Source organism: Castor canadensis, chromosome 5 (assembly GCF_047511655.1).
Source record: "Castor canadensis chromosome 5, mCasCan1.hap1v2, whole genome shotgun sequence".
Lineage (NCBI taxonomy): Eukaryota > Metazoa > Chordata > Mammalia > Rodentia > Castoridae > Castor > Castor canadensis.
Genome location: NC_133390.1, coordinates 3,945,642 through 3,973,410, shown reverse-complemented (window position 1 = coordinate 3,973,410; position 27,769 = coordinate 3,945,642). Strand labels below are relative to the sequence as shown.

The following is a 27,769-nucleotide window of genomic DNA, read 5'->3' as shown; positions in this document are numbered from 1 at the left end:
CCCAGCCACTGCTTTGCTTCTGGTCTTTCTGCAAGTGGCACTGAAATATGCAGATCGTGCCCTGTAAGGACCGGCCACCCAGGCCAGAAACTCTGAAGGACGTGGTACATGGACATCCAGGTCAGCACAGGTTCTTATTCTGGGGCCAGGAAGGAGTGAAAATAAAACATCTCTTTAAAGGACAGTCGTAGAACTTTGACAGTAGTGGGGGAGTGGATCTACTAGACCAGGGCTGGCAAACTGCAGCCAAGAGGCCAAATTCTACCTGCTGCTGGCTTTGGAAATCTGTCTGTGCACATTTACTTCTGGGTCGTCGGTGGCTGCTTCTGCGTTGCGGTCACAGAGCTGAGTAGCATGGTTCTAACAGAGATAATACGGTGCACACAGGCCGGAGCGTTTATTTTCTGGCCCTTCATAGAAAAAGTGTGTCAACTCCTGCACAGAGCTGTTCTGCAAGTGTTTCAAGGTCTGAGCCATGATGTACTTCTTTTTTTTTTTTTCCCAGTTACGTAAAGCTCACCTTTTTATTCTCTTTAATAAATACATGTAAATGTTTTTTTTTAATTTTATTCATATAAACTCCTCCCTTCCCCCCCCAACCCCTTGCTACCAGGTAGAAACTGTTTTGCCCTTATTTCTAATTTTGTTGTAGAGAGAGTATAAGCAATAATATGAAGGAACAAGGGTTTTTGCTGGTTGAGATAAGGATAGCTACACAGGGCATTGACTCACATTGATTTCCTGTGCGTGGGTGTTACCTTCTAGGTTAATTCTTTTTGATCTCACCTTTTCTCTAGTTCCTGGTCCCCTTCTCCTATTGGCCTCAGTTGCTTTTAAGGTATCTACTTTAGTTTCTCTGCGTTAAGGGCAACAAATGCTAGCTAATTTTTTAGGTGTCTTATCTATCCTCACCCCTCCCTTGTGTGCTCTCGCTTTTATCATGTGCTCAAAGTCCAGTCCCCTTGTTGTGTTTGCCCTTGATCTAATGTCCACATATGAGGGAGAACATAGGATTTTTGGTCTTTTGGGCCAGGCTAATCTCACTTACAATAATGTTCTCCAGTTCCATCCATTTACCAGCGAATGATAACATTTCATTCTTCTTCATGGCTGCATAAAATTCCATTGTGTATAGATACCACATTTTCTTAATCCATTTGTCGGTGGTGGGGCATCTTGGCTGTTTCCATAACTTGGCTATTGTGAATAGTGCCGCAATAAACATGGGTGTGCGGGTGCCTCTGGAGTCACCTGTGTCACAGTCTTTTGGGTATATCCCCAAGAGTGGTATTGCTGGATCAAATGGTAGATCAATGTCTAGCTTTTTAAGTAGCCTCCAAATTTTTTTCCAGAGTGGTTGTACTAGTCTACATTCCCACCAGCAGTGTAAGAGGGTTCCTTTTTCCCTGCATCCTCGCCAACACCTGTTGTTGGTGGTGTTGCTGATGATGGCTATTCTAACAGGGGTGAGGTGGAATCTTAGTGTGGTTTTAATTTGCATTTCCTTTATTGCTAGAGATGGTGAGCATTTTTTCATGTGTTTTTTGGCCATTTGAATTTCTTCTTTTGAGAAAGTTCTGTTTAGTTCACTTGCCCATTTCTTTATTGGTTCATTAGTTTTGGGAGAATTTAGTTTCTTATTTATTTATTTTATTTTTTCATTTTTCTTTTATTATTCATATGTGCATACAAGGCTTGGTTCATTTCTCCCCCCTGCCCCCACCCTCTCCCTTACCACCCACTCCGCCCCCTCCCTCTCCCCCCCCCCAATACCCAGCAGAAACTATTTTGCCCTTATTTCTATTTTTTTTAAATTCCCTATGTATTCTGATTATCAGTCCTTTGTCTGATGAGTAGCTGGCAAATATTTTCTCCCACTCTGTGGGTGTTCTCTTCAGTTTAGAGACCATTTCTTTTGATGAACAGAAGCTTTTTAGTTTTATGAGGTCCCATTTATCTATGCTATCTCTTAGTTGCTGTGCTGCTGGGGTTTCATTGAGAAAGTTCTTGCCTATACCTACTAACTCTAGAGTAGTTCCTACTCTTTCCTGTATCAACTTTAGAGTTTGGGGTCTGATATTAAGATCCTCGATCCATTTTGAGTTAATATTGGTATAGGGTGATATACGTGGATCTAGTTTCAGTTTTTTGCAGACTGCTAACCAGTTTTCCCAGCAGTTTTTGTTGAAGAGGCTGCTATTTCTCCATCGTATATTTTTAGCGCCTTTGTCAAAGACAAGTTGGTTGTAGTTGTGTGGCTTCATATCTGGGTCCTCTATTCTGTTCCATGGGTCTTCATGTCTGTTTTTGTGCCGGTACCATGCTGTTTTTATTGTTATTGCTTTGTAATATAGTTTGAAGTCAGGTATTGTGATACCTCCTGCATTGTTCTTTTGACTGAGTATTGCCTTGGCTATTCGTGGCCTCTTGTGTTTCCATATAAATTTAACAGTAGATTTTTCAATCTCTTTAATGAATGTCATTGGAATTTTGATGGGAATTGCATTAAAAATGTAGATTACTTTTGGGAGTATCGACATTTTTACTATGTTGATTCTACAAATCCATGAGCATGGGAGATCTCTCCACTTTCTATAGTCTTCCTCAATCTCTTTCTTCAGAAGTGTATAGTTTTCCTTGTAGAGGTCTTTCACATCTTTTGTTAGGTTTACACCTAGGTATTTGATTTTGTTTGATGCTATTGTAAATGGAATTGTTTTCATACATTCTTTTTCCGTTTGCTCATTGTTAGTGTATAGAAATGCTAATGATTTTTCTATGTTGATTTTATATCCTGTTACCTTGCTATAGCTATGGATGGTGCCTGGGAGCTTCTGAGTAGAGTTTTTTGGGTCTTTAAGGTATAGGATCATGTCGTCTGCAAATAGGGATATTTTGACAGTTTCTTTACCTATTTGTATTCCTTTTATTCCTTCCTCTTGCCTAATTGCTCTGGCTAGGAATTCCAGTACTATGTTGAATAGGAGTGGAGATAGTGGGCTTCCTTGTCTACTTCCTGATTTTAGAGGGAATGGTTTCAGTTTTTCTCCATTAAGTATAATGCTGGCTGTAGGTTTGTCATCTATAGCTTTTATGATGTTGAGGAACTTTCCTTCTATTCCTAGTTTTCTTAGAGCTTTTATCGTGAAATGGTGTTGGATCTCATCAAAGGCTTTTTCTGCATCTATTGAGATGATCAAGTGGTTTTTGTCTTTGCTTCTGTTAATGTGGTTTATTACGTTTATTGATTTTCGTATGTTGAACCACCCCTGCATCCCTGGGATGAAGCCTACTTGGTGTGGTGAATAATCTTTTTGATGTGTTGCTGAATTCGGTTTGCCATTATTTTGTTGAGGATTTTTGCATCAATGTTCATTAAGGAGATTGGCCTATAGTTCTCCTTTTTGGAGGTGTCTTTGCCTGGTTTTGGGATAAGTGTAATAATGTCTTCATAAAATGTGTTTGGCAGTTTTCCTTCCATTTCTATTTCGTGGAACAGTTTAAGGAGGGTTGGTATCAGTTCTTCTTTAAAGGTCTGATAGAATTCAGCAGAAAATCCATCAGGTCCTGGACTTTTCTTTTTGGGGAGACTCTTGATTGCTGCTTCAATTTCATTTTGTGTTATAGGTCTATTCAGGTGATTAATGTCCTCTTGGTTCAGTTTTGGATGATCATATGTATCTAGAAATCTGTCCATTTCTTTAAGATTTTTGAATTTATTTATTTGAATAAGGTTCTCAAAGTAGTCTCTGATGATTTCTGGACTTCCATGGTGTTTGTTGTTATCTCTCCTTTTGCATTCCTGATTCTACTAATTTGGATCTTTTTTCTCCTCATTTTAGTCAGGTTCACCAGGGGTCTATCGATCTTGTTTATTTTTTCAAAGAACCAACTTTTTGTTTCATTAATTCCTTGTATGGTTTTTTTGGTTTCTATTTCATTGATTTCAGCTCTAATTTTTATTATTTCTCTCCTGTTTTTGGGGGGATTTGCTTGTTCTTGTTTTTCTAGGAGTTTCAGATGTATTATTAGGTCATTGATTTGAGATCTTTCAGTCTTTTTAATATATGCACTCATGGCTATAAACTTTCCTCTCAGGACTGCCTTAGCTGTGTCCCATAGGTTCCGGTAGGTTGTGTTTTCATTTTCATTGACTTCCAGGAACTTTTTAATTTCCTTTTATTTCATCAATAACCCATTGTTCATTAAGCAATGAGTTATTCAGTTTCCAGCTGTTTGCATATTTTTTGTCTTTATTCTTATTGTTGAGTTCTAGTTTTATTGCATTGTGATCAGATAGTATGCATGGTATAATTTCTGTTTTCTTATATTTGCTGAGGCTTGCTTTGTGCCCTAGGATATGATCTATTTTGAAGAAGGTTCCATGGAGTGCTGAGAAGAATGTATATTGTGTAGAAGTTGGATGAAATGTTCTGTAGACATCAAGTAGGTCCATTTGATCTATGGTATATTTTAGATCTAGGATTTCTTTATTGATTCTTTGTGGATGACCTATCTATTGATGATAATGGGGTGTTAAAGTCTCCCACGAGCACTGTGTTGGAGTTAATATATGCTTTTAGGTCCTTCAGGGTATGTTTGATGAAATTGGGTGCGTTGACATTGGGTGCATATAGGTTGATAATTGTTATTTCCTTTTGGTCTATTTCCCCTTTTATTAGTATGGAATTTCCTTCTTTATCTCATTTGATCAATGTAGGTTTGAAGTCTACTTTGTCAGAGATAAGCATTGCTATACCTGCCTGTTTTTGGAGGCCATTGGCTTGGTAAATCTTCTTCCAGCCTTTCATCCTAAGCCTATGCTTATTTCTGTCGGTGAGATGGGTCTCCTGTAAGCAACAAATTGTTGGATCTTTCTTTTTAATCCATTTTGTCAAGCGGTGCCTTTTGATGGGTGAATTAAGTCCGTTAACATGAAGCATCAGTACTGATAGGTATGTGGTGATTCCTGTTATTTAGTTGTCTTAGTTATTTGAAGGTTTGATTGTGTGTACCTAAGTTGAGGTTACTCTCTACTTTCTTGCTTTTTCTTCTCCTGTAGTTTGGTGCTGCCTGTCTTTTCATGGTTATGTTGGGTTTCACTTTCTGTGTTCAGAATCCCTTGAAGAATCTTTTGTAGTGGTGGCTTTGTGGTCACATATTGTTTTAGTTTCTGCTTATCATGGAAGACTTTTATTGCTCCATCTATTTTGAATGATAGTTTTGCTGGGTAGAGTATCCTGGGGTTGAAGTTATTTTCATTCAATGCCCGGAAGATCTCACCCCACGCTCTTCTTGCTTTTAATGTTTCTGTTGAGAAGTCTGCTGTGATTTTGATGGGTTTACCTTTGTATGTTACTTGTTTTTTCTCTCTTACAGCCTTCAATATTCTTTCTCGGGTCTCTGTACTTGTTGTTTTAATGATAATATGCCGTGGGGTAGTTCTATTTTGATCTGGTCTGTTTGGTGTTCTGGAGGCCTCTTGTGTCTGTATGGGCATAGATTTCTTTAGATTTGGGAAATTTTCTGTTATTATTTTGTTGATGTATTATGCATTCCCTTCGCTTGCACCTCTTCTCCTTCTTCGATGCCCATGATTCTCAGGTTTGGTCTTTTGATGGAGTCGGTGAGTTCTTGCATTTTCGTTTCACAGGTCTTGAGTTGTTTAATTAATAGTTCTTTGGTTTTTCCTTTAATTACCATTTCATCTTCAAGTTCTGAGATTCTGTCTTCTGTTTGTTCTATTCTGCTGGATTGGCCTTCCATTTTGTTTTGCAATTCTGTTTCGTTCTTTTTTCTGAGGTTTTCCATATCCTGAGTCCCTTTGTCTTTAATATTGTCTATTTTCGTCCTGAGTTTGTTTATCTCTTTATTTATTGTGTTCTTTGTTTCACTTTGGTGTTTATACAGTGCTTCTATAGTTTCTTTTATTTCTTCTTGTGCTTTCTCAAATTCTGTATTTTTGTTGTCTTGGAATTTCTTGAGTGTCTCCTGTACATTTTGGTTGACCCTATCCAGTATCATCTCTATAAAATTCTCATTGATTACTTGAAGGATTTCTTCTTTCAGATTGTTCTTGTGGGCTTCTTTGGGTTCTTTGGCATAGTTTATCTTTGTTTTGTTGGAGTCTGGATCTGAGTATCTGTTTTCTTCACTTCCCTCTGGTTTCTGTACTAATTTATTATTGGGGGGAAACTGGTTTCCCTCTTTTTTCTGTCTTCCCATCATTGCCTTTGCTATTGTTACTGTCCCTGTACGGTGTGCAATTAAGTATTTTCTAGCTTGTAATAATAACAATGGTGATATCTAGAATGGAAGGGTGAGAGGAGAGAGAAAGCAAAGTAGGTAAAGATAAAGGGAAAAACAAAGAAACAAACAACTAAAAAAAGCCAAGAGAAACAAACAACAACAAAAAAACCAGTGCCAAAGAAATAAACAGAGAGAGATAGTGTACTAATCAACAGTAAGCTAAATAGGCGTTAGAGAGACAGAGAGAGGATTTTAAAAAATCCCCAAGTTCAAATGCAATAAAGTTTCAGTCTTAATAATTTTGGTGTTAGTCCCTCAGCCTCCAATCCTGGAGATGGTGTCTCCGAAGTAGTTCTGTCGTTGTCTCTTCAAAGAGGAAAAAAACAAAAAACAAAAATAAAACAAAACAAAATATCCCAAGTTCAAATGCAGTACAGTTTCAGTTAGTCCTTCAGCTTCCAGTTCTAGTTCAGTCATTGTCTCATCAAAGGAATAGAAAAAAAGAAAAAAAAAAGTCTGGAGACAGGTCTGTGAATGTCTATCTGAGGCTGCAGCTTACCTGCCCACTACTGTCAGCCTGCTGTTGCTGGAGGCTTTATTTATGCAGCTCTCAGGAGTGAGCTTACACTCACCTGGCCCTGCAGCCTTTGTTTATTTAGAGTTCTCCTGTGACCGCCACTGCTGTAAGCTTTCCTCTTTCCAAGCACACTGGGGGAGGTGACGCTACACCCGCTCTTTCTGGCCCGGCATGTTTATTTACAGCTTACATGGGAGGTGCCCATTCCCCACTTTCCAGTAGAGTTTTCCTCCTACCACCACTTTTACAAGCTTTCCCACTCCTGGTTGCTGGGCGGGGGCCACCACTCCTGCCCTCTCAGGCCAGCCCGTCCATCCACAGTTCCGTGAGGGATTGCCCCTCCCTCCCTCTTCAGCCCTCAGGGCGCCCCGCCCTCTTTACTACATGTCTTTTTTTGTTGTTATTTATTATTCAGTTTGGTTTTTTTCTCTTTTTTGCCTGGGTGGGGGTCAGTCTGTCCAGGGGGCTATTCTGATCTGGCCCAGGGTTGTTTGTGGGAGTACTGCATGCCACTTAGCTCACCTGGTGGTCTGCTTCTCTCGAGCCGGTTGGACCTGGCATCTGGCGGCACAGGAGCCCTCCTGGTTTCTCCATTTAACGTGGAGTGGAGATGCTATGCGTGGGCTGGGGGGTGTGGAGGTGTTGGAGTTTTGCCTCTTCTTGGTGGTTTTTCCTGCAAGGTGTTTCTCCAGCGTCTCTCCAAGATTTTACTTTGGGAAGCACGCTTTCTGCTTCCTCCCTCTAGCTGCCATCTTGGAATCTCCACTTCTTCTTTTTCTTCTTTTCTTTTTCTTTTTATTGTATTGCCCTTCTTTTCGTGGTGTACTTCTGAACTTGAGGAATGACCACAAATTATCAAAAAGAGTAAATTATTCAGTATTTTTCTTGCTATTCAATGTGCATGTTCCTTCCTTCCTGTGTGCCTGGCAATCTGAATTTGCATCAGCACTAAAAGTTGGCTTTCAGCTCGATCTCAAGGGCTGGTGGAGTGGCTCAAGTGGTAGAGCACACCTGCTTAGCAAGTGTGAGGGCCTGAGTTCAAGTCCCAGTACTACCAAAAAGTAAAGCTCTCATCCCAGCCTCAAATAGCTATGCCCCAAAGTCCTGACTATGCATGTGACAGGGTAATTTCTGATAGGGTGATTGGAACTCTGTGAGCCAGCCTCTCCCTCTGCCTGCCCATTCTTGGGACATTTGTGCCCACAGAAAACATTCACTTTGTGTGACACCATTGCTAATATTTGTCTGTAATAAATAGATTTGAAGAATATTCTGCCACATGTACAAAGTTTTCTTTTGACTGAATTTTTTTCCCTGTTACTTAAGAAAATTTTTCATAAGAATCATTTGTCATTGTCATTTGTCATTGCTACTAATCTGTCACCTGGATGCAATGTAAGTTAGTGAACCATCTCCTTTTTACTGGGTGTGTAGGTAGTTTCCAGCTATTTGCTGTTACAAATAAAACATAATGACCATCTTTGTACTCGAACTCCTGTCTGTTTCCCAGTTGTGCTGTGAGGATTAGACACTCAGAAGTGTAAAGTGAGTTAAAGACATTTATAAAAGTAAGAACATAAATAAAAAGTCATATAATGTCTCCCTTAGCTTGTCCCTGACCCTAAAAGGATTCACTAGCTCATGATTCCTGCAACAGAGACCTACTCCTTTTGTGTTAGTGTTGTGCAGACTTAATTTTAAGACAGTGAAGCCAGGTATGGTGGTTCATGACTGTAATCCTTACACTTGGGAGGCTTAGAAAGGAGGATTACAAGTTTAAGGGGACACTGGGCTCCACAGCAAAACCTTGTCTCAGAAAAACAGAAACTTAGAGTTCCTCCCTAGCAAGTGCAAGGCTTTGACTTCAAATCCAAGTACCGCCCCCCACTTGCTGACTGACCATGATCTTACAAATTTGGTTGTTTCATGGGGTGGGGGATTGGTTTGAATGCCCAGATACTACCTGGATGTGTTCCTGGAGTCCTTTCCTGTAGCAGAGTTTTCAAACTCATGTGGGTGTGAGAGTAACCTCAGGGGATTGGGCACTCCAGGGCCTTGACACTCGCTGTCCTCTCTCCAGTATGCCCCTCCCAGAGAGGCTCATGATTGTCATTCAGGTGTCATACAAATGGCCTTCTACCAGAGAGACCTCTCCAACCACCATGCAACTTGCTCTCCCTTATCCTGGGTAGCTCCCATTCGCTCCTCACTGCCTGAAACTTTATGTATGGGTACTGTCTTTCTTTGCTAGAAGACAAACCTCAAAAGGACAGGATTTCACCAGCTTGACCAGTACCTGGCCTTGCTGGTGTCATTCTGTCAGTAACTCTTTCCCTCTGGAGTATCTTGAGTTCTGGTTTCTAACATCATGGTGCTTTGTACTACCATGTCATCAGGGTTCATCATCTGTTTTGACTTTGATATGTGTATCAGCTTTGAAGCTGCAAGGAAGAGCCTTAAGAGGGCCTGTCACAGAGACAGAGTCCTGAGGATGGACCTTGCCTGGTCCTTGCACACAGGACAGATATATGAATGAAGACCTCAGTTGCTCCTGGGCCAAGCTGGTGGAGGCTCCTTCTAGGCTGCCAGCGCTTTGCTGTGCCACAGAGCAGCATCCCAGTGTCCCTGCTAAGCAAGAAAGGATCAGCAGGTGCCCAGTCCTGGTGGTGTCCTTCAAAGGCCAAAGTGCTGAAGTGAGGCACCTGACTTCTGGGGTTTGGCTTGAGCATGGGGGAGAATTAAACCCAAGGGCTATGCGTTAACAGCCATGTGTCCCTCCCACGTTAAAAAAGTCTTAGTGATTGTGCCTGGGGAGAAGTGCTACTTTATCAATACAGACACCACTAGGACAGCTGATGGACCACAATGACCATGATGGTTCAGAGAACATGAGTTCAAGGGCTAGACTTAAAGCTGGTGACAGAGCGCTTACCAGCATGCACCAGGTCTTGGGTTTGGTCCCCAGCACCACAAGGAAACAGCAAACATGGCTTCCTGGACAGAATACAATGGCTTTTCTTTTCCTTGGGCAGGTCCAGCACCTACCGCCCCAAGGACTTTGACGTCACTGTGAAGTACACACAAGGCAGCTGGACCGGCCTGGTGGGGGAGGATGTCGTCACCATTCCCAAAGGCTTCAACAGTTCTTTTCTGGTCAACATTGCCACTATTTTTGAGTCTGAGAATTTCTTTTTGCCTGGCATTAAGTGGAATGGAATCCTTGGACTGGCTTATGCCACCCTGGCCAAGGTAAGGCGGATCCGTGGATTCCTGTGAATCAAATGATGGGAAGAGATTCTGAAACCCGCCATCAAACAGGCTGTTCTTGGAGACAGGCAATGGGTTCTCAAGGTTGAAACAGACTGCTGCTCACATACTAAGCATTTTAACAATTTCAGGTAAATGGCACACTTTTTTGAATCTTCCTACAAGGCAGAGCATTAGCTTGTGTTGTTCTAGTTTTTGCATAGCTCAAAAGTGTTAGCAGAGTCTGAGTCACGTTGATTATGGAAATTCCTTAGGAGTGTTGACTAGCATAGGATTAAAAGAAAATGTGGGAAATTCTCACACTTATGAAGAAAGGGCCTGTGGGTGGCACTGGGCCCTTGGCAGGTAGCAGTGCCCTCCCCCGGCGGAGAGGACCATGCTGCTATTGTGTAACCTCAGGGGACCTTCGTGGAGGCAGCAGTAATGAGAATGTGAAGGTACCCTGGGGTGCCAGCCCCTCCAGGTAGTTCTGATCCAGCAAGAGACGGTAGAAGTCCACTCATAGCCCTTACAGGATGGGGCATGGCAGGACTGGATGTTCTCCAAATTTTTGTACTTGAGGCCAACCCAGAGGAAATAATGGTGTGCAGAATAGGGAGGCAGGCAGGGGGTGTCCTGCTGGAAGGTCTCTGGGGGCAGGTGGGTTAGACATCAGGAATGTGCCCTGGCTCTTGGAGATAGGCAGGTTGATGTGCTTGAGAAAAGCAAAGTGGTCACCTGTTCTGGCCCTATCACTGGGCACCATTCCCTAGCTTCCTGGTTCAGCCCTAACTTTTGAGCCACATCTCAGCATGGGAGAAAGTTTAACTGCAGGAGCAACGGGCCCATTGGCCTAGGACCATCTAGAAAGGACGAACTGTTCGTCCACTGTCTGGGACACGGGTTTCACCTCAGGTCTGTTAGCAACAGTGCAGGTGGGAGAGGACAGGGCAAGGCTCCCAGCTTGGCTTCCCCAGCAGAAGGAGTAATAATAACCCATAGCCTGTCACGCAGCAGGTTGAGACTATCACAAGATGTGCAGTCATGCCACGCCCATGCTTCCACAAGTCATCCCTTGTAAGGCCACCGTCTCCCCATTTTACAGATGTGGGGACTTTGGTGTTTGAGTGAAAGCCCAGAGCCTGGCACAGTTCTCACCCTGTTTGCAGAGCGAGGACCAGCTCAGGAGCCCCTTTGTCCTCAGGACTGTGGGCAAACAATAGATTTGCACACGGGTGGAAACTTTACATTCCGGGATCTGCTTTTACTGACTGTGGGCAAAACATCTCATCTTTTTGTGACTCTTTGGAAGTGAGAGATGTGAATGTGATTTTATTTATTTATTTATTTATTTATTTTTATTTATTTATATTTATAATGCGATTCATTTATTTTATATTTCTGAAGATGCTAGGGTTAGCCTAAATTATCTGGAATTTGTAATGTGTAGAACTTCAGGAGTAACAACTTTGGTGGTTTTTGGAGCGTGCCAGGCTCTCTACATGACCTTTGATCTTTTCGCAGATTCCCTGAGACAATGAGCACTCCCTTGTTGGAGGAGTCAGGCTATGTAGGGAGTGGGCTGTGCCTGGGAGCACCTGCTCTGTGGTCTGGGTTAGGCGCTATATCTCTTGACACAGGGTGGCCGGCCACTCTGCAATGGTCAGAGTGTGTAGAGTCCCCTGATTGGTCCCAGATGCTTTCTGCCAAACTGCATCAGAACCCCTGTGGGGCATCTCAAACTGCAGGTGCCTGGGGCCCCACAGCACACCTGCTGGATCAGCTTCCCTTGGGGTTGGTCCTCAGCAACTGTGCATTTTTAAGTCCCTTCTGGACCCTGGGACCCTGGGGGCCTAGATAAGAATGACTTGACAGAATGACAGTAGACCCTCCACTGTGTGTCAGGAACTTTACACACTAACCCATGATGCCCAAGAATGGGTCTGGGAGGTGATTGTCATTCCCCTTTCCCAGATAAGGAAACAATGGAACAAGTCGTGGGGTCAGCCAGGGGTGGAGCTGGGCCCCGATTCCAGGCCGTGTTCACACTGCTCTGTTGCCTCTCAGGAGGTGAGAGCAGAAGGAGTCCATTCTGCAGGGGACCTAAATACAGAGCCTTTCCACCAAGACTGCCCCTGGAGGGAGGACTCTACAGAAACTGGCATAGGACAAGCAGAGACAAAAATCACTGGGAAGGATTAAATCTCATTCCTACCCAAGCTCAACTCTGCCTTTCAGAATTATAGTTTCAGTTCTCACGTTTAACAAGTTCCTTAAGAACCAGAGGCGTCAGAGGACGCCTACAGCTTCGAGGCCACTATGGCTAACTGTTATGTGTGCCTCAAAAACAGACAGGCCAGACCAGGCCTGGAGCTACACATCTATAATCCCAGCTATGCAGGAGGATCCCAGATTCAAGCTCAGCAAGACCACATTTCAAAAAAAAAAGAAAAGTAAAAACAACCTGACCACCCATGGTGGCTAATTCTAGTGTCCCCCAGTTGTCAAAGCCACAGTCTAAATAAAATCTGTCATCCATGACCACCAGCAACCCTGGCCCACCTGCAGCTCAGAGTTTTTCTGCAGAATGTTCCCATCCCCTTGAGACTTTCTGAAGAATGGGGATGTCCCTCTGAATGTGTAGCTGCACCTGAGAGAGGCAGAGTGCAGAGTAGGTCTGCTGGCATTTAACAGTGGGGAATAATCAAATCTTTTAAAGCCTACAAGGTTTATTCCTTTCCCAGTGGCTGGGATCCAGCTGCCAGAACCCAGCCATGTCACAGGACTGGGGCCCATCCAGGACGATGCACTGTCCTCATGGCTCCGTTGGCCCTCATTTGCACGATGGATGGGGGTGGCTGAGAGGTGGGTAAAACTTCAGCAGCAGCCATAGCTCCAAGAGAAACTGTTAGCTCTTCCTCCAAAGTGTTGGGATCAGAATCCAGCACCTTGCACAGTAGGCTGCATCCACGTGTTCACACACTGCCTCTCAAGGCGAGGTGCTGAGCAATTTGATAGCACCTTAATGGCTCCCGGAAGTACTGTCTTATTTTTACAACACAGTCCTACAAAAAAGGCAGAATTCCAAGCAGAGGGAAGTGCTGTGGGAGGCTACACCTAATCTCAGCATGTGTGTTGTTTAGCCAGAAAATACTAAGTAAAAACAGCAAGAACACCGCCTGTGGTGGGGGCTGAGGGCGTCCTGTCACCTGTCTGCACAGTGAGTCTTTCAGCAGTGCCCTCTCCTCCACCCTCCTGCAGCCATCAAGTTCTCTGGAGACCTTCTTTGATTCCCTGGTGACACAAGCCAAGATCCCTGATATTTTCTCCATGCAGATGTGCGGCGTCCGATTGCCCGTGTCTGCATCTGGTACCAACGGAGGTAGTCTTGTGGGTATCTTTCAGTCTTAAAGGGACGAAAAATCACAAGTCAGTGGGGTTGTTTCTGTTTTATTAGACCAGAAGTATTAGATACATGGTGATGCACGAGTCCTGTGAAGTTTTCATGGTTCTTGTTACATGACCTTTTAAAAAACGGAGAGGATTGGCTATTACTTTTATCTTTCTGACAATCCTGCCATCTAGAAATATGATTCTTAACCCTTCTCCAAATGCTGTTCAAGTTGTCTTTGTTGTCCTTTGAAAGGGGACAGCTTTCAGGGGACAGGTTAGGGGCAAGTGAGTGACAGTGGGGAGTTGTGGCATTTGGCCTGAGTAAGATAAGGGCCATGCTTACAGTTTTGTAAGAGACTCCTATACATCCTTCTCTGTCCCTCCCTCCTTCTGTATAGTGAAGGTGTTTTCTGTTGAAAGCAAATCAGGGCCATCAGCCTGTGCATGTGATGTACCCTGAACATCCTTCTGCGGACCCTGCAGCCAGACATCTAAAATGGGGTGGACAGAAAGACTGCACAAGAAGTGCCCTCTGGGGAGGGCGTGACCAGCCTTCTGCTCTGAATGAGCTGCACCCTGAGCACCCCCTTCCCCAGCTACTGTCACTTGCTAACAGTCCATCCACCCCCAAGACTTTTTTGTCACTTTTTGAGCAGACAGAGTAGCCTAGGATTGGAGGGATATCCTTATACGGTTTTGCAAAATGAGGTTTTGATGAGGGAAGCTCTTGCATCTGCTTTCCTCTTCTGGCTTCTGAGGTCCTAAGTTATCATCAGTCATCATGGCTAACTATTTTATTTCATTTTGTGGAGGAAGGGATAATCTCAAAATGTTGTGAAGCTGGAGTTGTGAGCCCTTTCTTTAAGTAAGAGGGTGTGGGGTAGGCTAGGCTGTTGTATGGCCTTTGGAGGTGGCCCCCAAAATTCCCAACCCAGGAGATTTTTCAAGCATTTATGTTTGTTTCAGCACATCACAATAAAATGAAAGTGCTAGTCTCAGTTAGATCTCACCTTAAGAAACCGCTGATGTTCTGTGTATTCTTCTTTTTACACCTGTAACTGCTTTCCTTCCTAGGTCCTGGGTGGGATTGAACCAAGTTTGTATAAAGGAGACATCTGGTATACACCTATTAAGGAGGAGTGGTACTATCAGATAGAGATTCTGAAATTGGAAATTGGAGGCCAAAGCCTTAATCTGGACTGCCGAGAGGTATGTGCTGAGGCTTCTGTTGTCTGTCTGTCTGCCTGGTGTTTCCACATTACAGCTGCATGATGTCACCTATCCATTATAGGATACATGAAAAGACACAGGCCCTTTTTGTATGATAGGTTCAAATCAATGAATTCCCCAAATGGTCTCCTTCCAACCACTTAGCAAAATTAGCATAAAATGATGAGTGACCATCCTTCTAGGCCTGATGGTCCCTGAAGTCCGTGTAAAGGATGAAGTAAGCAGATTTTAATCAGTATAGGGGAACAGAGGGGACCACAAACAAGGAAAAGGAACACAAAAAAATGTCATCAGCTTTATCCTACACCCACTTTATCCTACACCCTTCCCACCCTCTGGCTATACAGTTCTTCTGGAAGAAAAGTTGTGCCCAAAGGATACTCTGACTTAACGGTACACAAGCACAGATGTCCACAGCTGTGGTGACACAGTTGCCTGTTGTCCATGCTCACAGCCACTCCCTACTTTTGCTGTCCCTCCCCCTCCTGCTTTTTTCCCGCAGTACCGGGGTTGAACACTTGTTAGGCAGGCACTCTACGGCTTGAGCCACTCTAGCAGCCCCTACATTTTCGCTTTTTTGTGGCATGTTATTACATTAAGGATTATGGTGACCTAAGGAAGCCTCAGTCCTCTCTGTCCTTTTCAGAATGGTTTGTAAAAACCACCAGTAGCTCACTATGACCCAGCTTGTTGTCACTTCCCTTGTACTAACCATCCAATGCACCCTGAATTCCCACAGGCACAGGTACCCCCAAGAAAACGATCATGATTCTTAAGATGTGGGTCCATCCCATGGCCATGGTTTTCAGCCCCAAGTCCACAAATCTAAACTTGGACACTTACCTGCCATTGAAGGGCCCAGTGATAGAATAAAACATGATACCCTAAAGTAAACACAAACTCCAGTGTGTGTTGGAGTATATTTGGATTGCTTAGAATCTTGGTTTGTTCCTGCATACCCCATACCTCGCTGATCCACAAAAGAGTGAGGAACGAGATCCAGGTTACCCACCACCACCGTTCAGCTACGACAGACCTTTCCCAGATTTGTTTCTTATGCATATAGAAAAGTACTGTAGTTTTATAAACAAGGTAATTTATGTTTCGGATTAGTTTTTAAACTGAACATAAGCTTATTGTTTAAAACTAATTTTAGTAAATGAAGGTATTTCATTTTCTTAAAATTCTTTTTTTGTGTGTGTGTGTGGTTCTGGGGATTGAACCCAGAGCCTCGTGCATGCTAGGCAAACACTAAACCACTGAGTTACATCCCCAGCCCTTCTTAAAACTCTTAACTCCCTTGCTTTTTTCCTTTTGACTTCATTGGTGGACTTGGTCTTGTGACTCAAGGATTTGCCTTAAAGCAGGAGGATCAAAGCAGCCTTCTTCCCTTTTCAAGCAGCCTTGTTTATATAGTTGTGTCCTCTGTGACTGGGTCCTCTGAGTTGGCCCACTGACACCTTTTCTTTTCACTCTGCTACATCAAGAATGTAGGGACAGGGACTGGAGCACAGTATGCCTTTGTGTGTTAGTCAGCTTTACATTACTGTAACAAAATACCCAATATAACAAACTTAAAAAGAAGAAAGGTTTTTTCAGTTCACAGTATTGGAGGTTTCAGATCATGGCAGGCCCTGTTGTGACAAGGCAGCACAAAATGGTGACAGCACTTGGTAGAGGGAACTGATTACCTTATATGAGTTGGGAAGCAGAGAGCTAGGGAGAGACTGCAGTTCCTGAAATCTCCTTCAAGAGTCCCTTCCTAGTGGCCCCACCTTCTAAAGGTTCCACTGTCTTCCAATAGTACCAAGGCTGGGGACCAAGTCTTTGAACACATGGACCTTTAGAGAACAGTTCAAATCCAAACCATGGCATAGTGTGTGATTGTGTGTGTGTGAGAGAGAGAGAAAGAGAGAAAGAGAGAGAAGGAGGGAGGGAAAGAGAAGAGATGGAGAGCGAATGAGTAAATTTCCTGTCCAAATGCAAATATAGTCTATTGAAAAATTGTCCTCCTTCTCTTTCTCCACTGGTAAGACTGAAAATTAGCTTCATACAGTTTATGGAAGTGGCTTTTATGACTCATTTCAACCTGTAAGGACAAGTGGGTGTTCCCTTTGTCCTGGATGGGGGAAGAGGCTTTCCTTGGTGAGTGAACTCAGGCAGCTCCAAGAAATCAAAAAGCTGTGCCTGGGAACAGCTGTTGACAGTGGTCATGTCACTTCCATTTCCTGAGCCTCGGCTCCTTATCTGAGCAGTGAGAGTGTTGTCCTAGCTCCCTGGCTCCCAAGCTCTGAGTGCATGAAATGGTCTGTAACCACCAGTGAGCGCCATGGCTGCGGGAATCTGCAGCTGGCAGGTGCACAGTGCAGGGGCCAGGAGTGTGCGGGATGAAGAAGTCACTCGTGCTCATGGCCTTCTCTCCTTCCCGTTCCAGTACAACGCAGACAAGGCCATCGTGGACAGTGGCACCACCCTGCTGCGCCTGCCCCAGAAGGTGTTTGACGCGGTGGTGGAAGCCGTGGCCCGCACGTCTCTGGTGAGTCCTTGGGATGCCCAGGAACCTGCTAGCGCCGGGTCAGGTCTTGTGACCTGCAGGGGAGAAGCTCTGTGCGTTCTAAGTCTCCAAACTTGTTCTATCTGTGCTGAAGATTTTGATGGGTGGGTCTTCTTAACCTAGTGCTTACGAAGTATGCAGTACTGCTTTTGATGGTCATCAGCAAATAAGACCTTCATTTTAACCTCAGAGGACTTGGCTCCAAGTGTGTGTATTTCAAATAATAATTTAGTTGTAGTGGTGTTTTATCTGATACAAAAATAATCAGTGATGTAACTGCAGTGTGTATTACTGAGTGGCAGGAATGTGGTCTGAGAGATTTATTGCTAAGTGATTGCCTCATTATGCAGACTTTATAGCCTGTAATTACACCGACCTTGGTGGTGCAGGCCAGTCAAGAGATGCAGAAAACACAGGAGGTACGAGGCCACTGCTGGCGTGAGCCTCCTATATTTATGAGTAGAAGGAGTTCACTCTAAAATAACAGTGACAACTATAGAATACACAAGCCAGTCACACAGTCACTTACCTATCACTACTGAGCAAATGTATGTGCAGTACTGTTACACAACTGGCAGCACGGAGGGCGTGTGCATACGAGCTACAGGTGAGGAAGGCGTTGTGCTATGACTTCACTCACGACGGCTGTGATGTCACTGGTGGTAGGAATTGTTCAGCTCTGTAATTCTCTTTCAGGAACCCCACTGTATAGGTGTCCTGTCACTTACCCTGCATGTGATCATGTGGTACAGTGACAGTACACCAAGAATACCTTGATGGCCATTAAGGCAAAATTAATAAGCGCCAAATGTTACTGCTTTTCAGCCTTCAGCCCAGCGTCACTGTCAGTGCAGGGTGACAGGGTGACCAAAGAGCATCGGTCCACACTGTTTTGCAGTCAGATGAAATTGTATTTTTTCCAGTTTCTGCCATTCAAAGATGAGGGGTCTAGAAGAGCTGCTCTCAGGAGGCCTCCCTGCTGTCATCTGTGGGGTCACAGAGAAGGTTTGGGGTCAAACACCTCGACCTGGATTATGCCAGGCACTTGGGAAAGATATCCCACTTGGTGTCCATCCATGGCACTGCTACAATTTGTTTGAATGCCAGATAAACATGACTTTTTGCTGCATAAGTATTTTCATGGCATCTGTCCACTCGGGGGTGTCCTTGCCAGGTCACCAAACATGAGCACTTCCCGCATGAAACCCGTGGGTGGTGTCAGCGGGGAGCTGGGGGCTCGCTGTTCCCAGGGATGACCAAATTGAAACGATGACTGATGAGAAAATGCATGGCAGTGCTGTGCCGCAGATTATAGCAGAAGCATGGGAAGCAAGAGGAGCCTCAGTTGGCCCAAACCAGAGCCTTAAAAATCTAAAACTGCAGCCAGACACTGGTGGCTCACACCTGTAATCCTAGCTGCTCAGAAGGCAGAGATCAGGAGGATTGCAGTTCAAAGCCACCTGGGGCAAATAGTTTGTGAGACCCTATCTCGAAAAAACCCATCACAAAAAAAGGACTGGTAGACTGGCTCAAGGCATAGGCCCTGAGTTCAAACCCTAGTACCAGAAAAAAAAAGTCTAAAACTGCGTGAAAGGAGCAGCAAGCCACCCTACAACATACAGAGGGGAGTGACAAGGTCACCAGGCCCTATTGGGAGTCACAGGGCAAAGCTAGAGCAAAGCCTGATCTTTTCCAATGGCTGCTAAATCTGAAAACATGTCAAGTCAGCTTGTCATTGTGACAAGGTTAGAAGGCTTGCTGAAAATTAGACCCTTCTTAAACTAAGGAGCACTGTGCCTGCTTCTAAAATAGTAGAAGTGTCTCTGCAGGATTCGTGTGATGCCGTCAGATCTAATGTTCTGAGCTGTACATGTTTTACAAGTGTCCTGAGGACAAATGTGAAGTGTCAGGTGAGGAGCTGGAAGTGTGGCTCAAGTGTCAGAGTGCTTGTCTAGCAAGTACGAGGTCCTGAGCTCAAGCCCCAGTACTGCCAATAAAAAGAAGTGTCAGATAGCAGCTGGCAAAAGCTGACCAGCCCTGGGCTATGTCCCAAGCAAATGGGCAGTGTGGACTGAGGTGTTTACACCCTGAGCTCATCGTGCTGTGTGTTCAGCAGTGAATGACTTACGAAAGCTTGAGGCAGCTCAAAGCATCTGTTTGCCCTGTCTAAAATTATCCTGTGATTTCATTTGTCACCTGTGTCAGGAAGGAGAGGCCTGGAATCACTGTGTGTCTTGTACAGGGCAATCACCACAGGAGTGTTGTCTCTACCTTGGTTTTACCTGCTAGGCTGGACGAGGCTGGTCCACTTCCCTGGGTTTCCTCTTTAGTTAAGGAGAGAGATGGAGTCAAAGAGTTAAAGGAAATAAAACCGTTGGGCTCTGTCTCCTGGCCAGATCATTCAGCCATGACGATTTTGTAGGTCTGCCTGTAAGCAGGACCTGGGCCAGGCTCTGTAGGAAAGTGTGGCGTGTGCGGAGTCAGGGGTCCAGCAGGGGCGCCCATGTGCTCCCATCCATTCTTCCCCAGAGGTGGATCCAAGTCTTCTGACTTTAAAAAATGGTCTGAGGTTGGAACTGTTTCCCCAAGGACATGCAGCAGCTCCAGGGAGACCCAGACACACAGTTAAGATACTAGCTTTGGGAATAGTAAGGTGTACCTCCAAATCTGAGCCATGCCACCTCAGTTTTGTGACCTCAGCCTTCATTGCACATAGAAGTTGGTCTTACACTGTCACTGGAGAGCCATGCACTCCCAAAAGATCCAGCCACCCTTGGCTGTTTGTCAGATCCAGCAAGATGACCCCTAACCCTCCAATCAACTCTCTGGGGCAGGGTCCTTCCCTGTGACATCTGTTTCAAATTGATTTCACCTCTGTAGAAACCATTACCACCTGTGGTAGGAAGCTTTACAAAGCAATCCTGAGGGCTTGGAAGGGCTGAGCAGGGGACAGGGCACTTCCTCCCCTGCTGTGTGCCCCAGAAGGCAGATGGAAGACATTGCCAAGTGCATGGTGGCAGCACCTGCCCCATGTCTGTCCCATATATGGGCATACAGGCTTCATGTGGCTTACTGATTCCCCGCAGCAACATCTGTTCTGTTTTCTGCTCTCCTCCCCTGTCTCTTCCGTGGCTCCCTCCCTCCTGGCCACCCCCATCCCTGTGCCCTCCCTATTGGTACCTATTTCTCCATCATCACCTCCCACTTACTACCCACTGACTCTAGGGTACGAGCCTAGCCCATGCTGTGCCCTAGAGCTCCAGAACTCATGGCACAGGTGAACCACACACGTCTGCTTAATGTTGTGGTCACAGCCAAGGTGCCACAGAGCACAGACCCTGATAAGTGAAGTGGGGACATTGATGGCTTCATGACTGTCTCATTCCCTCCTTGCCTTCTCTTGCCTCCCTGTCCTCTACATCAGTCACCCAGTGGACAGGTTCCTGCCAGCACTCTTTTTTTTTTTTTTTGGTGGGACTTGAATTTGGAACTCAGGACTTCACACTTGCAAAGCAGGTGCTTTACCACTTGAACCACACCTCCAATCCATTTTGCTCTGGTTATTTTGAAGATGGGGTCTTGCAAACTGTTTGCCTAGGCTGGCCTTGAACCAAGATCCCCTCCCATTCTCAGCCTCCCAAGTAGCTAAGATTACAGGTGTGAGCCACCATGCAAGCACTCCTACAAGCACTCTTACCATGGCCCACCTCCTCCTCCGAGGACTGTGCCATAGTCTCCGGCTCAGCTCTTGCTTCTTCCTACTGGAGAAGGGCTGCTTTCCTCCCTCATCACCTTGCTCTGCCCCTTACTGGACACTATGCTGGATGAGTTACCAGGGGCACATCATGCAGGGTCCTTCTCCCAGGGTGGCTGCCCCAGGCAGACTCTGCTCAGAAACTGTGACTGTGAAGTGGCTTGAGTATGACACACCTGCAGCTTCCCCTCGGCTGTAAGTGAATGAGTGGCACCTTCCAGCCCTGGGTGGTGAGTGAAGGTGAGGGAGAGGAGACAGCAGATGTCCTCTGTTGGTGGCTGCCTTTTGATCCCTGGTTGCCTATCCTTCATTTTTCCCCACCTGTCCTCTGAGTCTCACATTGTACACAGGTGTCAGCCCTGTGTGGTGAGCCACACACGTTTGTGGGTACAGGTAGGAGACCTCTGTCCTGAAGGGACCTAGGTCCGAAGCATAGGAAATAGTTCATCATCCAGGAAGTATCACTGTGAACTGCCCAAGGGGAACGCCAAGCAGGAGAGAAACACAGCAGCATGCTGGTGTCACAGGGGCCCAGGAAGCCTTTCTGGACCTGGTGGCATCCAAGTTGAGGGGTGAAGAGGAGTGAGATGTGTTCAGAAAGAGCAGGGCCCACTCTGGGCTGTTCCAGGAGACTGTAACTGGCTGGACTCATGGAATCCAGAATCCATACTTAGGATTCTTTCTTCTAAATAGCCATTGTCCATGACAGAGTGACCTAGGGTGAGTGAACATCACCTCCATATGCCCTGGTTTCCTCATCTGTAAAGTGAAGAGGTAGCATTGCCGTGCTGGTTGGGGCGTTGGAAGGTTGAAGTCATTCTTGTGGTCTATAACAGTGTCTAATACCAGGAAGTGCTCTGTGCGTCTTAGCAATTTTTATAATTGCTGTCTTGTCATCTCCATCCCTCTTTCAGGGGACTGATGTCCCTGCCACTCCATCCAAATGAAACGTGGTTTATCCCCATGGGCATCTGGCAGGGGGATCAGAAGAGCCAAGAGCTATTTCCTGTTTATGTGCCAGACTGGTTGTTGCTTTTCATGGGATCTTGTTTTGTCTAGATTCCAGAATTCTCTGACGGCTTCTGGACTGGGGCCCAGTTGGCATGCTGGACGAATTCCGAAACACCTTGGTCCTATTTCCCGAAGATCTCCATCTACCTGCGAGATGAGAACTCCAGCCAGTCCTTCCGTATCACCATCCTGCCACAGGTACCAACTTGGATCTGTGTTTTCCTCCTGTTTTACATGGACCACACAGAAGCCACAGCACCTCGTGCAAAGCACATGCTCGCTGGGTGTCACACCTGTACTAGACACCTGTTGCTACAATAATGTGACTACATGGGTGCCTGCTCAGAGGTGGCAGGTCTGCTGGTCTCCGCCAAGCTGGCTCATGTGTTTCTGGTTAGCTTGGCTTCAGCTTAGGTGCTGAAGAATGGCCTCACTCACGTTTCTGGGGAGAGGGTTGGTGACATGAAGGGAACATGTGTCTCTGCATCTAGTGGCTGACTCATGTGGTAACAAGATTTGGTTCTGAGAATTCTGCAGAGTCCTCTGGAGCCCCAGCCCACACCTGGCCACCATCTTCCTCCATAGTCCCATCCAAAGGAGCCCAAGGACAGTCCCAGTTTAAGGCTGGGGACATGTGCTCTACAGTAGGAGGAGCCACATGGTAAAGAAACCACAAGGAAAAGTGAAAAGCTGAGGACATCTTATAATGTCTGCCACAACACCATTTGACCATTTTTCCTATTCATGTATCAATAAAGGATAAAACTGATCCAGGCACTGGTGGCTCACATCTGTAATCCTAGCTACTCAGGAGAGAGATCAGGAGGATCACAATTTGAAGCCAGCCTGGCCAAATAGTTCATGAGACCCTATCTTGGAAAAACCCATCCCTAAAAAGGGCTGGTGGAGTGGCTCAAGGTGTAGTAACCAGGGGCACCTCCTTTATATCCTAAGCATCTAACTGCATATACCAGGTTCTGTCTTCCTCAGCCGCCTTCCCCTTTGGTCCCTCTTCTTCCTGGATCCCACAGCCCTCGCTCAGGTCTGTTACACACCACCCTCTCTGCAATACACCCTCTCCTCTTTTTTAAAGACAATTTTCAGGTTAATCTTCCTGAACTACAGCTTTCTTCCTCTCCTCCCTGATCCTGAAGTTCAAATCCTGGTGGCTCACTCCCTGCCTGGCTTCCTGTGGTCTCCCCAGCAAACTTGTTCCTCCTGTTCTGCCAGGGCCCTGCCACACCCTGACCCTCTGCCGGGAAGTCTCTGTCCATCTATTTGGCAGTGCAGCCTGCCTGTTCCCACTCCTAGACTTAGGTCTACCAGCCTCCTGCCTAAAATGCCATCTCTTCCCTCCTCCCTCTGTTTCCCCAAATGCTTTCCTCCTTAAAGACTCGGCTCAGACAGCCCTGCTTTTGTTGGAACTTTGCTGAGCAGAATAACCCATTTGTCAACTTGACCTTCAAATGCATAGTGCATATTTCCAGCCTCCTCATCTGGCATGGAATCACATCTTTGGGGTGTATTTTATGCTCTTGACTTTTTCATTTGGCTTCTGTTTCCTTTTTTTTTTTTTAATCTTATGTTTCCTCCTCAATTAATTATTAATTCCTCAAAGATGAAGATGAGTCCCAGGCATTTTGAGAAATTATCCCTCCTTTGCCAACACCAGAAGACTATAGAGGGTAGGTGCATAACAACCACGTGTCAAATGGATGCATCAGTAATTTGATGGTTTGGGGGATAAAGGGCTGGCAGTGAGGGATAAGGAAAGAGGAATAAAATGAAAAAAGTAATGGTAATACTGCCTTTCCCATCCTCCCCATTTCCTTTTGCTGAACAATCAATAAACAGCTAGGTCTTGAGGGGGAAAGGATTGGGAACTTCAAGAAGAGTACAGCTCAATAGAGCCATGTACTCTGGACACAAGAGGCTTGATTATAGTCTCAGCCCCAACCTTGGCTCCTGCCATAACATTGAGCAAATCACTTACCTTTTCTGTGTCTGACTCTTTCACTATAAAAGAGAAATAATAATACTTGCCAAAGATATTTTCAGAAGAAGGCAATAACCCTGGGTGAGTCGCCCTGCATGGAGTGATATTGCTATGATATATTTTCAGCATCTTTAGAATAATGTGTTCTTTATGATTACATTGTGGTCAGTCAAACAGCAAAATGTGGATGTTATTTTGTCAGTGTGGTTTGTAACCAATGGCCAGACCCAGCTCAGGGACAAAGGTGACCGTGTACCAGGAAATAAATGGCATGAGGATTGGTTAGCTCGGGGACCTGTGAGAAGGAGGAGGGAAAAAGCAGACATTCAGGGGATCAATCTCTCTGTCTGGGGCAGGTGACGGCCATCAGAGCTGAAGGCTCACAGGGGATTGTTGGCTCTCACAGGGAGGTCTGGGCCTGTCTGCCTAAGATTTCATTGTAACTCTCACTTATGGGAGACATTTGGGGCTTGACTTTGACATGCTCACATATTTCACTTTTATAGGTCTGTTTTGCTGGTTTCTTACCCACTTCTCCACCCTCTTGCTGGGAGAGGACAGAGATGATAAGTTGGGAAAAGATCAGCTGAGGTCCCAGGAGCTGCACTTCCTGAGTTCACCAGTGGTGGCGCTGCAGAGTCATTTCCTAGCAGCAAATCAAAACTCATGTCACCAAAATATTAGGATGGGATCAGGTCCCACCATAGGACCTTTCAGCACTGGCAATAATAGGTGGGCTAATGATCACCAGTACAGGAAATAGGTCAGAGGCAAGCATCTCAGATTTTATGTATTCTCAACACTATTTTCTAAAATACATAATTGAGATCAGTTTGGCTTGATAAAAAAGCAACCTGGAACCCTAGTCTACAGGGAATTCTGATTTTTTTCACATAATCTTAAAAATGTGTGTACTTTCAGTCTAATCACTACCAGTTTATTTATGCTATTTTGGTTTAAGGTAGACAGTTTAGTCTGAGGTTCAGAAAACTGGGGCTTCCCAACATGTTACAAGATGGATGGTCTAGAATTCTTTCTGGATGTCCACTGGGCACACAGAGAAAGATACAAATCCAGTTTGTCTAATGTTTGGTGACTAAATGTTTGTTTGCATCAGTAGGGATCACATCATGTTTGATAAGTAATTGTTTGGGTTTCTCAGGGAATTAGTTCATTCTGAGGTAGCTGGAAAGGGGTGCTGGTATTCACACCTGAGACCTATTCTCAGACCCTCAGGTGCAGATGCGTCTGTAACAGCTAAACATATTCCCCACCTTTTCCTGAGTTGCCCACTCTGCGTAACATTGGTCAAGCTTAGTGCTCACTCACAAAATTCATTGAGGCCGTACTCAATCGAGGGAAGAGCTAAGTGACTCCTTGCCTTGAGGCAGCATTTGCAGACAGATGTTCCGACTGTGGTGTAGCTACTCCTGCAGGACCGTTCCCTGGGATGGATGCTGCCTGATGTCCAGCTGTTCATGGTGCTGGAGGGAGCCAGCTCCTGCCCTGAGATGGCTCCCCGCTCCTTTCCCTGTACATGGGCAGGAAGTGTGGTGAGGTCCTTCTCTCAGGTGTCAGTTTGATCATATATAGACAGAGGGGCGGACACCTGTCTGTGTGTGCTGTGTAAGCTACAGGTGTTGTGCCTGCGCCCATGTTTCTGCCCTTCTCTATAAAGTTTATTGCCACATGTTCAATCTTCAAATCTCCTGGATGACAGGAACCACACTGCCACTTGTCTCTCTCTTTGGTTTCTCCGAGCATCTCGGGGGCTCTGAGCAAGCGTGACCTCCACTGTTGTGTGACATTGCTAATTTGTGCTTTCTCTTGTCAATCTCTCCCCTTGACAAACAGTTGTACATTCAGCCCATGATGGGGGCTGGCCTGAATTATGAGTGCTACCGATTCGGCGTCTCCCCTTCCACGAATGCGCTGGTGATTGGTGCGACAGTGATGGAGGGCTTCTACGTGGTCTTTGACAGAGCTCACAAGAGGGTGGGCTTTGCAGCGAGTCCTTGTGCAGGTGAGAGTTTCTCGGGGGGAACAGGGTGTCTGTGACATGTACTGACCTGGAACAATGCTGGATGGCTCGTCAATCGCCAGGGAATTGTTTCACTGCCTGTCATCAGGGATTGGATCTTATGCATAAAATGGGTCCTGGGCTTGCTGAGAAGATGGGATGAGCTAATCCGTGTAAAACTTGTAGTCCGGCACTCAGCGCGTGGCAAATGCTGAATGAAATGCTAGTCTTGGTTTTCTCGTGTTAAACAAAAATGGCTTCTCTGACCAGGATGACAAGGCTGCGGGGGGGTGGGGGTTGGTTGTTGTTGAATTAATTTTGTTTTGTATTGTTCTTTTGCTGCTAGGGATGGAACCAGGGCCTCCTTCATACTGAGCATGTGGTTATACTGAATTATATTCTCAGTCCCTGAATGGCAGTTTTTGACACTCAAATGAAAATGATAGGAGGAAAATTCGCATATAAGATATGTATATTTTTCCTCAAAGCAGTCCTCAATATAAAATAAGTGAAGACCATGGTCTGGTAGAGTGGCTCAAGTGGTAGAGTGACTGCCTAGCAAGCATGAGGCCCTGAGTTCAAACCCCAGTGTCACCAAAAAAGTAAAAAGAAGTGAAGACCTAGCATTGCTATTTCTCAAACCCTAAAGCAATGTACCCAAGGAGCCCCTTTCTCCCCGAGACCTCTTTTGCAGGTCTACAAAACATTAACAGCTGTCTAGTAAAATACTAAGTGTGTAGTAATTTATAAGAAGAATACATATCAATGTCAAGATAAAGGGTGAATGGGAACAGGCTGGGGTATTAGCTATACTTGGTTTTTATTAGTATGACAGACTTTTAAACAAAATATGACAAAATGTCAACATTTGTTAAATGTGGAGGCACACAGTGGTGTTCTGCAAAGCCCAGCCTGAGGATCGAGCAGGTCTTACAGGAGAGGTCATAGGATGGAGAAGCCCCTGAGCCTGCCCCCTTCCCCAGGTTGCAGAGCTCAAGGCATTTTCACGTTCCACCTACTATCACTTGTGACCAGCAGTGCAGGCAGGCCAGGAGGAGGTAAGTGGACACTTGACTGACTTGCTGGAGATGACAGAGAGAGGGCCTGTATTGGAGAGGTGACAGGGACAACTGCAGTGTTTTAAAGTAGGATTTCCAAGGATTGAAAAAAACTTTTGATACGTTGGCCCTAGCATCAGGAACAGAAAAAATTCTCAAGTCCTGTGTGCTGAAGGTGGGAAAAATTAAACAAGCACAAGGTCAAAGAACTGACAACAAGGAAGTGGAATAGAAGAAATGTGGGGGAGGGGTCAGAGTGAAATGCAGGAGCACCCTGTAGTTGAAAGTTGGGAAAACAAACTTGATGGAAGAGGCCTTAAAAGTTAGGTAGAGCTGAGGACCAGGAGGGAGGCTGGAACAACCGTCTGAGAGCCTCAAGGAAGCCACACTGATACAAACCAGCAGAAGCTTTCAGGAGAGGACGAGGGAGGTGAGTGCATCAGAGAGGGAGGGATTTCACCTCTCTCTTGACACCTCTACTGTCCCTGTCTTGATACCTACATCGTCCCTGTCTTAGCACAGGAACCCTGGTAGACAGAGCAGCTAGGGGTACTTCCTATCCTGTGTCAGTATACCAGCATCTCTAAAAGTGCAGTAACGCGTTGGGGAAGAGAAGGAAAATGAGATCGAAAGGGGAATCTATATCTGGACTCCTAGGCCAATTTATAGTCCATTAAAATA

At 45.3% G+C, this 27,769-nt stretch overlaps 1 protein-coding gene across 1 annotated transcript in view; it reads left to right on the top strand.

Annotated features, from left to right (window-relative positions):
• Positions 1-27,769, top strand: part of Bace2 (beta-secretase 2) — a 96,402-nt gene that overhangs the window by 47,330 nt on the left and 21,303 nt on the right. The window contains exons 3-8 of the mRNA XM_074072613.1: positions 9,859-10,075; positions 13,334-13,462; positions 14,540-14,674; positions 17,130-17,231; positions 22,063-22,212; positions 25,865-26,033. Coding sequence (XP_073928714.1) covers positions 9,859-10,075; positions 13,334-13,462; positions 14,540-14,674; positions 17,130-17,231; positions 22,063-22,212; positions 25,865-26,033 — 902 coding nt within the window. The remainder of the gene's footprint in view (positions 1-9,858; positions 10,076-13,333; positions 13,463-14,539; positions 14,675-17,129; positions 17,232-22,062; positions 22,213-25,864; positions 26,034-27,769) is intronic.